Here is a 12404-nt window from a genome sequence, read left to right as displayed (position 1 = left end):
GATTATCAATTACGAAGATGTAAAAGTGAGGAAGGGAGCACAATTTCCTTAGGATGTTGACATTCGCCTTTCGACGTCTTCTCCGATGTTACGTGATGTGACATTTTTCTGGGAATCAGCATCATTAGTCACCATGTATCTTCTATCGTGAGCTTTATCTAAATACTAGCTGATACCCGCGACTTCGTTCGCGTGGATGTAGTTTTTTAAAAATCCCGTGGGAACTCTTTGATTTTCCGGGATAAAAGTAGCCTATGTGCTAATCCAGAGAATAACCTATCTCCATTCTTAATTTCAGCCCAATCCGTCCAGTAGTTTTTGCGTGAAGGAGTAACAAACATACACACACACACACACACACATACAAACTTTCGCTTTTATAATATTATAAGTGTGATATGAATGGAAAAAGTGACTGACCGACTGACTTACTCACTGATCTATTAACGCACAACTCAATCAAATAGACAGATCGGGCTGTTTGGCGTGCATGTAGCTATTATGACGTAGATATCTACTAGCAAAGTATTTTTGAAAGTTCAGTGCCCTAAGGGGGTAAAATAGGGACTTGAAATTTGTGTAGTCCGCGCGGACGAAGTCTCTGGTATAAGTTAGTCTTAAGATATTATAGTATTTATTCTATTTTTCGACCTAAACAGATTGTTTAGTTATCTAACGGCCTAATAGTACCTATGACGACTCTTGAAGGCGTTCCTAATATTATAAATTGTCTGATTTTTTAATCCATAAGCCCTTTTAATTTCATTATTAAAATATTTTCGATGTCGGCATTGCTTTTGATGTTTGATTACCCAGTTAACAAGTGTAAATTCAAAATTTTTAACACCCCCGACAAGTGAAGGTTACAGTAAATAAAAAACTAGACTAAAATTGATTCATTAGTTTAGGAGCTACGATGCCACAGACAGATACACTGATACACACGTCAAACTTATACCACGACAAGTCAGATTTTACAAGTCAGATACTTTTACAAGAATTATTTCGTGTCATATAAAAGACAGAATTTTATTAGTATTATGAGAATTAGAAAGTTTTGTAAATTGCATCCTCAAGCTTCGGAAAATAGTAATTAAAAAATCAATTTTTATATACACAATTTATGCATGGGATGTTCTAAAGTATGTTACAATACTTAAAGGTATAGGAACTAGAGCCTAGACTACTCTGACGTAATTTAGTCTGAAACTTGAAACGGCAGTGTACTAACGATGCCTGCTTCAAAATCAAAAGGCTTAATTCGTGACTCACAAAGGATTCGACAGAAAATATCGAGTCAACGATTTCAGTAAATCCGGCACAATTTAGCAGAATTTCATCAACAGTGATGTTCAACAAAGTAGACTGACGTCTACGTCTGATCGTTCTACAGAATAGGGCCGGCCATTTTAACACACGATTCTCAGCTGTGGTCAAGTAATCGATTCAAAATTCGGAAAATATAACGATATTATATTATAACACATGAGTAGTTGACGTGTGACTAGTTTTTTTATGAGCGTGTGCATGTGTATTTGTGTGTGTGTGTGTGTGTGTGTGTGAGTATGTGTTTGTTTATGTTTGTGCTTGCGTGCTTGTGCTTGTGTGGGTGTGTGTGCATGTGTATGTGTGTGTGTGTGTGTGTTTGAGTGTGCAGCAATATAAACGATTCCCTACATTTACACGTATGCGCTGTCGCAACTCGGCACTTGGTGCTCCGCGCCCCTTAAATAGCCATGTGCTGCGTGCCACCTATAATTTTGATACTGCACTGTTGCAAGACGAGACAGGACGGGACTGCCAAGCCGTGCGCACTATACATCGCTGGTGCTCACCTTTGTCACTTGTAATATCTGAGTATACGCGTAAGCTGACGGGGGTAACCTCTTTGTCCCAATCGTGCGACTACAGATCCAGGTGGGCAGAGCCACCATATTACTACTTATAGCTCAACAACCAAGCACAATCCTAACTGACAATGAACCAATATTGTAATGTAACGAAGTGTAAAGGTACAATTTCTCAGTTCCGGCTTCACTGATGGTTACGACTTTAACCGCAGTCATTATTGTCCTTGCGACGGGAACTGTTTCAGTAAAATATACCTTTAAGTTTATGAGGACTAAACGATATATTTATTATCTCGTCTTCCGTTTATATTTAAATCAAAACTATTCGGTAAAAAAATCGTAACATTGAAACTGCATAAAAAAATTATCGCAAACATGATAAGTATTAAACATTGGAAAACCATTTTTAGTTCTGTTTTTGAAACTACCCCTTTTATCTAGTCTGTTTTGACTTATTATCTATAACATTTCATAATAATATTACAATTGCAATTATATGTGTGTCTGCCTATCTGCTATTCAAGGACCCTCTGTTATAGCGATTTTGATAAAATGGGCACGGCTTGCATCCTGGGGAAGGTCAAAAATTACTTTTAGTCCAGGAAAATCAAAGAGCATTTTTAAAAACTTAAATTCAGGATAATATAAAATCGCGGATATATATTTTTGATGTATAGATAGCATGCATCCGAAAGACAGATATAGCCTACTTTTTATCTCGGAAAAACAATAAGTTGCCACGGGTTTATTAAAAACCTAAATCCATGTGGACAAAGTTGTGGGCATCATCTAGTTTTAAATAAAACTAAGTCCTCCTAAAGCTAGTTTATTCTAAAAAAAAAACGATTAGCTTTATCAGTCCTCTTGTTAAATAACATTTTATTTTGTTTAGTTTTTTACTTTTAGGAGTTATATTAGGTAGTGGATACCGCACCACGCTGACTTGATGCTTTTTCTTTCAACTACAATGCAATATGTTCATAATCGATTAACATTCACAAGAATAAATCGAGTTGCGCCTCTTATTTCGTTTTTAATTTTAAAAGACTTTAAGTGCTCGAGATGTAAATTACCAAAATCTTTGTTGGATTACAGCCAAACCTGTATCAAGGGCTCTTGCATAATGGAAGAGCTTCTAGAACGTTCCTTTGAAAGTACAGTGTTTCGAAAATGTGGTGACGCTTTGACCGCGGGTTTTACATTGCAGGACGTGGGGAGTACCTGTAGGTAGGTATACTTTGGCGAAAGAGATTTTAATTTAGGCTAAGTTTGGGAATATTTAGTTGAATCTTTTAGGAATTCTAAATACAACTCTACTTTTAATTAAAATGCCTTTGGTTCATTTTCAATGATCTTTACATAGATTGAAACATAGCATACTCTACTCTTTGTAGGAGGGATAACAAAGGACGAAGCCTTTGAGCTTATATTGAGTCGATAGGTATAAGTGGAGGCATGGGATTGCGGCTGATCAACATTTCAGCAAAATTGAATGGATATAAATGTTCGTCTCTCTGTCTAGAAGCTAGATGTTTGTTACTTTCTCAATAGCTTTTCTACTCAATAGCTAAACCGATATTGATGAATTTTGACACAGCAATAATTTACATACGAGAAGCGAATATAGAATATTTACTGTTTATCATCTACGGGAATCCCACCCACGGGAATTTCATAACTAAAACATACGGATCAACTAGGTTAGAAAATGTATTATTGATTATTTTTTCAAATAATTAAAATTGTGTCACCTTTTATCATATGTACACCCAAAGTAATAGTCATAAGCTTAGTGGTGGTTATCGAAACAAGTCAACTTAGATATAATAAGTTAAATTACTAATTATTAATTGATATAAAATTATCTGTCACAATTAGCTCGCGCCACCCTGCACGCTTTAAATTTAATTGAGTAATTTTTTACTTATCGGAATTCGATTCCAATATACCAGAACGTTTTCATCAACATCACATGGCATTGCGGCTGATGAAAATTTCAGCAAAAATTGGAGGCGTACTGTTTTCAAATATACTCAGTGAACCGCAATGTAATCTGTGCGAGCAGTTGTATGGGCTTTTATTATCGCAAAGTCTGAAAATCGACAAAATAAAATCACATTTCGCCCGTACTATTATATACGAAGACCACGACGTGTAGGTATTGGTGGAACGAACACTGAGGTAGATTTAGTTCAATGGCGAACGAAGCGGATAGTATGTGTGTTTTTGTGTGTAGTGTGTGTGTGTAATCGTATGTGTGTATGTAACACACACACACATGAAAATTTAAATAATAATAAAGTTAATAAATATAAATGTGTGGATTTATAATTAGGTAATGATTACATATTTTTAGGACTAAACTTTTGCTTCAGTTTCGACAGATTTTATACTTACCTATTTCTATGAATCGATTCTTATCGGGCTTTGCATACTTCACATAACGTCTTTACAATTTCACAATTGCTTCAAGCGCAAATTTTATTTTCATGACTGTTATAGGCACAGCATTAAATGAAATCCCGGTTCCAATTAATTTACATGCTACATCAGGGTTATTGTAATTATTTAAGTTAGGTATTTATTATTCTAAGACTATAATATAATAGGTATTTCATCCCATCATCTCATTTTCCAAATATTCTATAAAATCTACCTATTATCCGTAAACAAGCTCCCCATCATCCCCCATTAATAACCCTTATTAAACCTCTTTACAAAACAAAGCTTTTATCGACGCTCCTGAACCGAGTCTTGAATTATGTTTTAACGATGGTCATAATTTAAACGTACGACCTCACCGATTCATTAATACGGTATGGCTGTTATGACACCCCATTATTGGTCAAAATGGTCTCGGTAAGAAAATGTATTGTGGTTATTTATTAGAAAAGTTTAACGATATTGGCGTAATTCGATTGTTTCATACTAGCTGAACCACGCTGGTTTCGCTCGGAAGGAATAACTTAAAATCTTATCTTGGTACTACACGAAACTCTCTAGATATTCGACCGTTTGGCTGTAGGTACATCAGTATTTCATTTACTCAGATTCTACAGATTTATAGGTAGGTACAACTTCTATAATTTAATTTATTACATAAAAGGAAAAGCTGACTGACTGATCTATCAATAAAATATATCACAAATAAATAATTTCATTTCATCAATGCACAGCTCAAACTACTGGACGGATCGGGCTGAGGCATGCAGATAGCTATTAGGACATAGGCATCCATTAAGAAAGGATTTTTGAAAATTCAACCTCTAGGGGGTAAAATAGGTTTGTAATTTGTGTACTCCACGCGGATGTAGTCGCGGGCATAAACTAGTAGTATTATAAATACAAAGACATGTCTGTCTATCTGTGTGCTAACTTTTTAACGGCACATCCATTAACCGAATTATATTAACCAATTTTGATGGAAGGTACAAAGTTAACTTACGTCCTGGGAACACACATGGGCTACTTCTTGAAAAACCTAAATCCACGTGGATGAAATCGTGGACTTCCTCTATTTGATACAAAAGTAGCCGTTTAGCCGTTTGAAAGTTATCAGCTCTTTTCTAGTTACTGTAACCTTCACTTGTCGGGGGTGTTATAAAATTTTAATTTACACTTGTAAAGAGTCTACAAGTATATAGTTTTGCGCTTTCTATTTTCTGTCACCACAAACAGTTGTTTATCTTTTTAAGCAGGTACGATCCCATTGCCTCGAGGATGCTGCACCCTACCGAGACATCGTTGAAAGAATTTTTCATTGGAAACGTAAAACAAAGAAGTAGGTAATATTAAAGAGTAGCTAGAAAGTAGCGCAAAGCAAAAAAAATATCGGGTCAGACAAAAGTTTTGACCAAAGGAAAAGTTTACTCGAAAAAATATAATTGTTACATAAAACTTAATATTAAAAAGAATTATTAAGCAAAGTAAATGGAACGTAGATAATACAATTACGTCCGAAATGTAAAGTAATGGACGGAAAGTGGAATTTTTCAGGCACGCCAGATTAAGGCCCTTGTTATGAAATTTGTTACACAAAGAAAATTGATACAGAGATTATGAACGAATCAGATCTCCATACAAAAATTTAATTAAAAGACAATGGAAATCCTCTTTATAAATAACCAGCTTTATTTCTTTGGCAAGTACCGATTAAACAATGATGGACCTAACGTACAATTTATTTTTATTAAATAGAATAAGTTTGTTTTAGGTTTGTAGGTAAGCAAATTGCTTGTGTTTTTCGTTAAGTCCTTTTAGTTCAAATATAAAAATAGTTAAAATACACAATTATAAAATAAATAGAATAAAAACAAATAAATACCTAGTCAAAACCTGTATTTAAGCCTTATTTGAACATATAAAAGAGTTCTTGAAGCTTTTCCACAGCGCAAGAGCTTTCGTTGCTGGTTTGGCTCTAATCCAATAGAGGTTTTGGTATTTTACATCATGAGTGCTTTAAAGACTTATTTTTGAATTTAAGAATAGGTAAAAAAGTAGGACTAGATTATATTATTAATTATTTATTAATACATATATTTTTATCATTAAAGATAACATTATGTTTTATACAAGCTTATAATAAACCAAGATTTATAAAGTTTCCCTTGACTGGTACAAAAATGTCGTTGTTTCAACCCTGTTTGTTTCTATTTTCAGGGAGCAATATTCTATTCCTGGGGTATAGATAGACTTATCTGTGGCATTTTTGAAGACTTAATAACACTTCGGTGGCAATCTTCAACATACTGTAGAATACTGTAAAACTGTGGAAAAGAAAATAATTTTTATTTGATTTTTTCCACAGGACTTTTATGTGAAAAATACCTGTGAAATACCCATCTCTAATCCTTACCATGTTGTAATTGGTGCTTAAATTATTATTAAATACAACATTTGATATTCCTATTTGGGATTTCCAAATTGCAATTCTATAAGACCGCTTTTCATTTGAGGCATACGCGGCACGTTCGATTGAATCGAGAATTGAAATTCGGATTTTGAGTACGAACATTGACAATGCACTATTTACGTTCGCGTCATGTCAAATCGGAAACTCGTTTCGCTTATAAATTGGATTTATAATTACCCTTTAATATTTCAGCTTTAGTGTAGTTAGTACGTGAGGTACTTGTCCAACAGCCGACGATTAGCCAGAACTGAGCTGAGCTAAAACATAAAAACCGGCCAAGTGCGAGTCAGAGTCGCGCACTGAGGGTTCCGTACTCGGGTATTTTTTCCAACATTTTGCACAATAAATCAAAAACTATTATGCATAAAAATAAATAAATATCAGTTTTAGAATGTACAGGTAAAGCCCTTTCACATGATACCCCACTTGGTATAGCTATCTTAATTTGAAAATTGAAACACATTTTAATCTTTTTTAAATGATGTTTAACCACAAATTCGTGGTTTTTCAGAATTATTCCCGTAATAGTGCTATAAGATCTACCTACCTACCAAATTTCATGATTCTAGGTCAATGGAAAGTTAGGTTTAGAAAGCCCTTAGGTTATAATAGGTTTCTAATAGGTTTCGGACGGACGGACGGACAGGCAGACAGACAGACAAAAAAGTATCCTATAAGGGTTCCGTTTTTCCTTTTGAGGTGCGAAACCCTAAAAATGAGTTTTAGAGCTACGAGAAGTGAGTGTGTGTTTGGCATGTTTGATGATGTTTTTGTCGCTGGGCTAGGAATGAGCTGGTTTGACGGCAGATTACCTACTTCTACCGGTCACCGAGACATACATTACGCAAATTGTGTAAGTATTTTGAGCGCCAAGAGAGCGTCACTGAGTGAGTTTTTTTTCTATGATAGCTCTTGTTGCTGCGACAAGCTAGTAGTAAGAGAGTTCTCGTCGAAAGCGTGCACAGTTAGCGATCAACTATTACCTAATAATATCTCTTTTATAAATACGGTATAGTACATTGATTGTAAGTTTTCTGAGTGAGATAATAGTCTATAGCTAGTTGCTTCCTCGTCGACAATGGGACAAGTACCTAAAATAGGTAGATGATAAATATATTTAGTAGCTATATCTATAGCAGTAGTCCGAACTTTGACCTTTCAAAATCGATAAGGCTATAAGTTTGGCCAGTTAGAAGATAAATGTGTGAAAAAGTGTAATTTAAGGAAAAGTTTATGCTACTATGGCTACTAGCATGAAAATTGTTTTCATACCGATTAAACCTAGGTACTTTAAGTGGTGAAATTAGTAATTAGGTGGATCCCTGGTTCGATTCCGGGCAACTCAAACTTTTAAGAGTTATGTGTGTCTTAAGCAACTAAATATATCAATTATCGCGTTGTTTCAAATGTTAACGAGTTAATAATCTATTTATCTTTCTTTTTCAGATGCCTTGAAACACTAATCCACTACGGCGCCCTTAAAAAGGTCTAATAAATAATAACACTAGTAAATAAGTATGGTACAAAAACAATAACTCAAAATAATAGTAATATATAAGGTCTTTTGTAATCCGTACAGAACTGCCAAGTTGTTGTGACCCCGTGGCACAGATTATGTCGAGGATTGTTAACCCACCGCGAACAATGTCGTCGTGATAAGTGACGTGGAGTGTTGTGATAGCTTGCGGGATGTGATGTGATGGTGAGTCAGTGATCATCATGCGGCTGGCTTTGGGTCGGCTGATCGCGTCCGCTGCGATCCTCGGCGTTGCCACCGCTATGGCTGCTAAAAATGGTAAGTTGAAGACTTAAATCGAGATGTAGAGCCTTTTTTTCGTGAGGAAAATCCGTCATGGATACCGCCGGCCACGGGGGAGCACAGTATCGGACTCCTACCGACTAAAAACCTCACGAAGTTCCATCCCACCGCTCGCTGATGACAAGGGACCGAAAACACCTCGTTACTCCGCCAGCGGATGTCTGCCATATAGCGCCTATAGCAACTTATGCAATTTATTACGATTGTAAGTCAATATTATACAACAAGGAATTTTCTTCTTTTCATGAGAGAGCTAATTTAAATGATTGCGTTTCGAGACCAATAATAATTTATTCAAAAAGAACAAATTATAGACGGTAAGAATGCGGTGTCCGATTTTAAAGCTTTTGTGGGATTAAATTAAATTATGTAGTGGGACAATATAATTATATCCTATGTTATGTTTCTCAAACCTATGGTTGTCTGCAATAGGCGTTAGAACAAAGGAGTAGGTACAAATAAAATATTTTAGGTTGGGTTTTAATTTAAGTTCATGTAAATTGTAATATCTACAGTATAATTTATATCGTAGCGTAGCATACCTGTCTTTAGAAGTTTTTACAAGCTGCATTATTTAATAACATATTTTTCATAACTTCTTTTATTAAATCCAAATTCCACGCTTCCAATTTTGTTTCAATTATTTTTATATTGTTTAGCATCCAAAATAAATAGCTTTTTAAATAAGTGAAGTCAGTTTCCTCGTTTTTTATTATAATAAATATGCCAGGGTTAATAACATTTTTAGTTTTCGAAATCAATGTGGAAACTTCACAATCAATGCACCGTTTTGGTATAAAACTAGAATTTCAACTTTTAAGAAACAATGTTTAACTTTTGACTCGATCCATTTAATGAATCCTTGAATCAACAATGTTATTGGTACATATAACTTGACAATGGCGATTTAAAATGCATTCAACGTCCAACTGGAACCGTTATCGCTGAATTATAAAGAAAACATTTTCATAGAGCTATAACGATTCAACTGTGGAACTTTGCAATCCATGAGCTGAATTAAAGAGCTTCGAGACTTTATGGTGGCTGTCTCGGGTGAGATTTATAATAAAATCCGGCTCATTGATGCGAATATTTTCCATTTCTGATCTTAGACCGTTACGATTGGTGTCATTTTGGCTTGCAATGTCTTACTCTCGAAGCGATCTGTGGGTAATGAGTCACAAAACATCGGGTTAGTGTGTTCCGCCCGTTTATCTTAGGCCGTCGGCGACATTAACTTGATGTTGCGAGCGTTTTTTCCGCTTTCCCCAAGTATTTCCACAATTTTTTCTCGTGGTTCAGCAGTCATTGCTAAAAAGCCTACATGTATTCGTATAAACATCGGATGAGCTGGATTTGTTTGTTTTGGCAATAGATTAATTACAAGCATTTTTCTTTTAAGAAAATGTCTATCTTGCTAATCCTCGTCGTCAATTTCGTAAACATGACAAATACAGGGTATCCTTCAAACCATTTTAATTTAGGTTTACCGTAAGAAGGTGTTTGAAATTCTAAACTGAAATACAGCTACACTAAAATTTAATCGTTATGGTTCTTTATTTATGTTCGATTCAGATGTTAAAAAAAAATCTCACTCGTAAACTTCTCAACAGTAGGACATCCCAGCTAGAGCAGTAGACGTTCCACGGGTCATCGATATATAGGTCTTTTGAAAGGATTTCTTCACTCCATGGTCCTGTGCCACTGTTTAGTGGCTACCAATGACTCCTAACCTGTCGTCTATCACCCAGTGTTCTACCAACATAGGGCTTGCAGGTGCAAAGTCACTATAATAACACTGTGGAATCCAAAAGTCCATCTGTGATTCGAGCTATGTACCCGACTCAATGCCAATTTGCCGGTCAGAAAGCTATGTCGGTGACTAAAGTAAGGACTTTCTCTCTTTTTCTTAATCTGTAGAAGGCTACAGATCTCCTAATTACTTTTTATTTGATTTCGTAGAGAAACTAGCAGCACAGATCTCTACATTGCCCACTGGGTGATTCCGTGGCGATACGCAAAAAAGTAAAACAAACGTTCGTAAAATGTTCTTTTTTGTCACAATAAGTTCAATATCATTGTATCGTTGCTGGGCTTGTCTCTGGCTGGCTTGTGTCGCTACGAAACGGACTCGTACAAACTTCATAAAGCAGCTTTGTGACGCTTCACCCGAGGCGAGTACTGTTGATTTAATTTCGTTGAAAATTTAAGGGTTCTTTTTACGATATCTGTTTAATTCTGACATTGTATTGTAAACGCTTCATATTCCCTTTCACTATCTTCAATTTAAATATTTCTCTGGGAACACTAAGTACTTGAAATCCAAACGCATTACAAGTACCTAAGTAGGTACATTGGTTCTAAATGTTTTTATGATTCTGTGAGTTTACCATAACGCTAGTCTAAGCACAATCAGTGCTTTCGACAAACCATTCAATTACAAAAACTGCGTGAGAGATGTATTGCACTATTTTGCTCAGATAGCAGCTTTGTAACTCTCTTTTAGAATCCAACATTGAAACATATTCGACACAGACAGATACTACGGTATCTAATTTTTACTTTATAGGCATCTATTAAGCTGTCGCCCGCGATGTGGGTTCATTTATAAACCTTCCTCGTGAAATGTTCTAAGTGAAGTTAAAACCATAACTAAATCCACTTAAAAGTTCACAGTTTTTAGCGAATATTCTGTGCATTTAGACAAATATAGAAGCAGCCTGCAGCCCAGATACAATTAGTGCGACCACGCTTTTCCGCAGCTTTTTCATCGACAAAACACCAAAAAGTGTCACAGAACTTATTGTGTTAAGACTGCTGATGTAACTTCAGAGGTAATTGTTTCAAAACTTGATGAGAATAGTCTCATGACTCGAAGCCTTAACGCTTCACTGATAAAATTATCAGGATAGGTTTCATAGTGACGTGAGTTAGTATTTTAATTTGCCGTTAGTTTGGCTTTAACCGTGATTCTAATTCAGTCGATACAACATACAATTTACAATGCAAATGAAAGCGCGGCGTATCAGCGCTGGAAAGAGATGGAGTCGTGTCGCCTGGGATGGCAGACGTTGAGTTGTCGATTATAGAGATATAAACCTCAGGTCAGGCGTCAAAAATAATTACAAAAGTTACAATGGAACTTACTAAAAGAAGATGATACCAGCACAGCCCCAAAAAATTACGAATAAAGAAGAGAAGATTGGAATTAAAATCCATTTTTAAGTAAACAGAATATATTTTCTTTTATTATAATACCTACCATGGGTTGCGTTAAAACTCATAAGTCATAAATTTAACAATATTATTGATAGACTAAATAGAAACAAATTCATTCAGTGCCAGATGACTGAATGCTAAAATAAGATCCTTATTAAAGTGGTAATTTCATGTGGCAGTTTAAAGACAAGTCAGGAAAGGTTATGTACTGCACTAGTTCTAAAACAGAATCTACTGAGAAGCTATCAGCAGCAAAAAGCACGCCCGCTTTTCGTAAAATCTTGACTGCGTGGTATCACCACCTCTAGTAATAAGCACCTCTCTGACGGCAGACATGCAAAACAGCGATTCAAGCGCTCATCAGCAACACGACGCCCGTGGGAGAGCTTTGCTTTTTCAAATTGGAAGATAGATTTAAGCCTCAAGGAGAGATACAGTTGAATGCTTTTGAATCTATAAGAGGTTTTGATCAGATTTTCTTCAAGTAACGAGAAAATAACGGAAACGAGTGTCGCTAGTACAGCTAGCGAGCGTTGAGAATAGGTGCTAGTTTCAGCTTCTGGTAGGATTTACCTATTTATTCTATTGACCAAATAAGTGTTAA

General features: G+C 35.6%; 1 protein-coding gene and 1 long non-coding RNA gene across 2 annotated transcripts in view; one reads left to right on the top strand and one right to left on the bottom strand.

Moving 5' to 3' along the window:
• The window catches only part of LOC123874714 (hemicentin-2), a 329775-nt gene that overhangs the window by 85266 nt on the left and 232105 nt on the right, over positions 1 to 12404 (top strand). The window contains exon 2 of the mRNA XM_045920196.1: positions 8209 to 8557. Within this exon, the coding sequence (XP_045776152.1) occupies positions 8482 to 8557 (76 nt within the window). The 5' untranslated portion in view covers positions 8209 to 8481. The remainder of the gene's footprint in view (positions 1 to 8208; positions 8558 to 12404) is intronic.
• Positions 10237 to 12404, bottom strand: part of LOC123874718 — a 30653-nt gene continuing 28485 nt past the window's right edge. The window contains exon 6 of the long non-coding RNA XR_006797993.1: positions 10237 to 10247. This is a non-coding gene — a long non-coding RNA (uncharacterized LOC123874718). The remainder of the gene's footprint in view (positions 10248 to 12404) is intronic.

This window comes from Maniola jurtina, chromosome 19, assembly GCF_905333055.1.
Source record: "Maniola jurtina chromosome 19, ilManJurt1.1, whole genome shotgun sequence".
NCBI lineage: Eukaryota > Metazoa > Arthropoda > Insecta > Lepidoptera > Nymphalidae > Maniola > Maniola jurtina.
The sequence above is the reverse complement of the archived record's forward strand: the minus strand, read 5'-3'. Positions and strand labels throughout refer to the sequence as shown.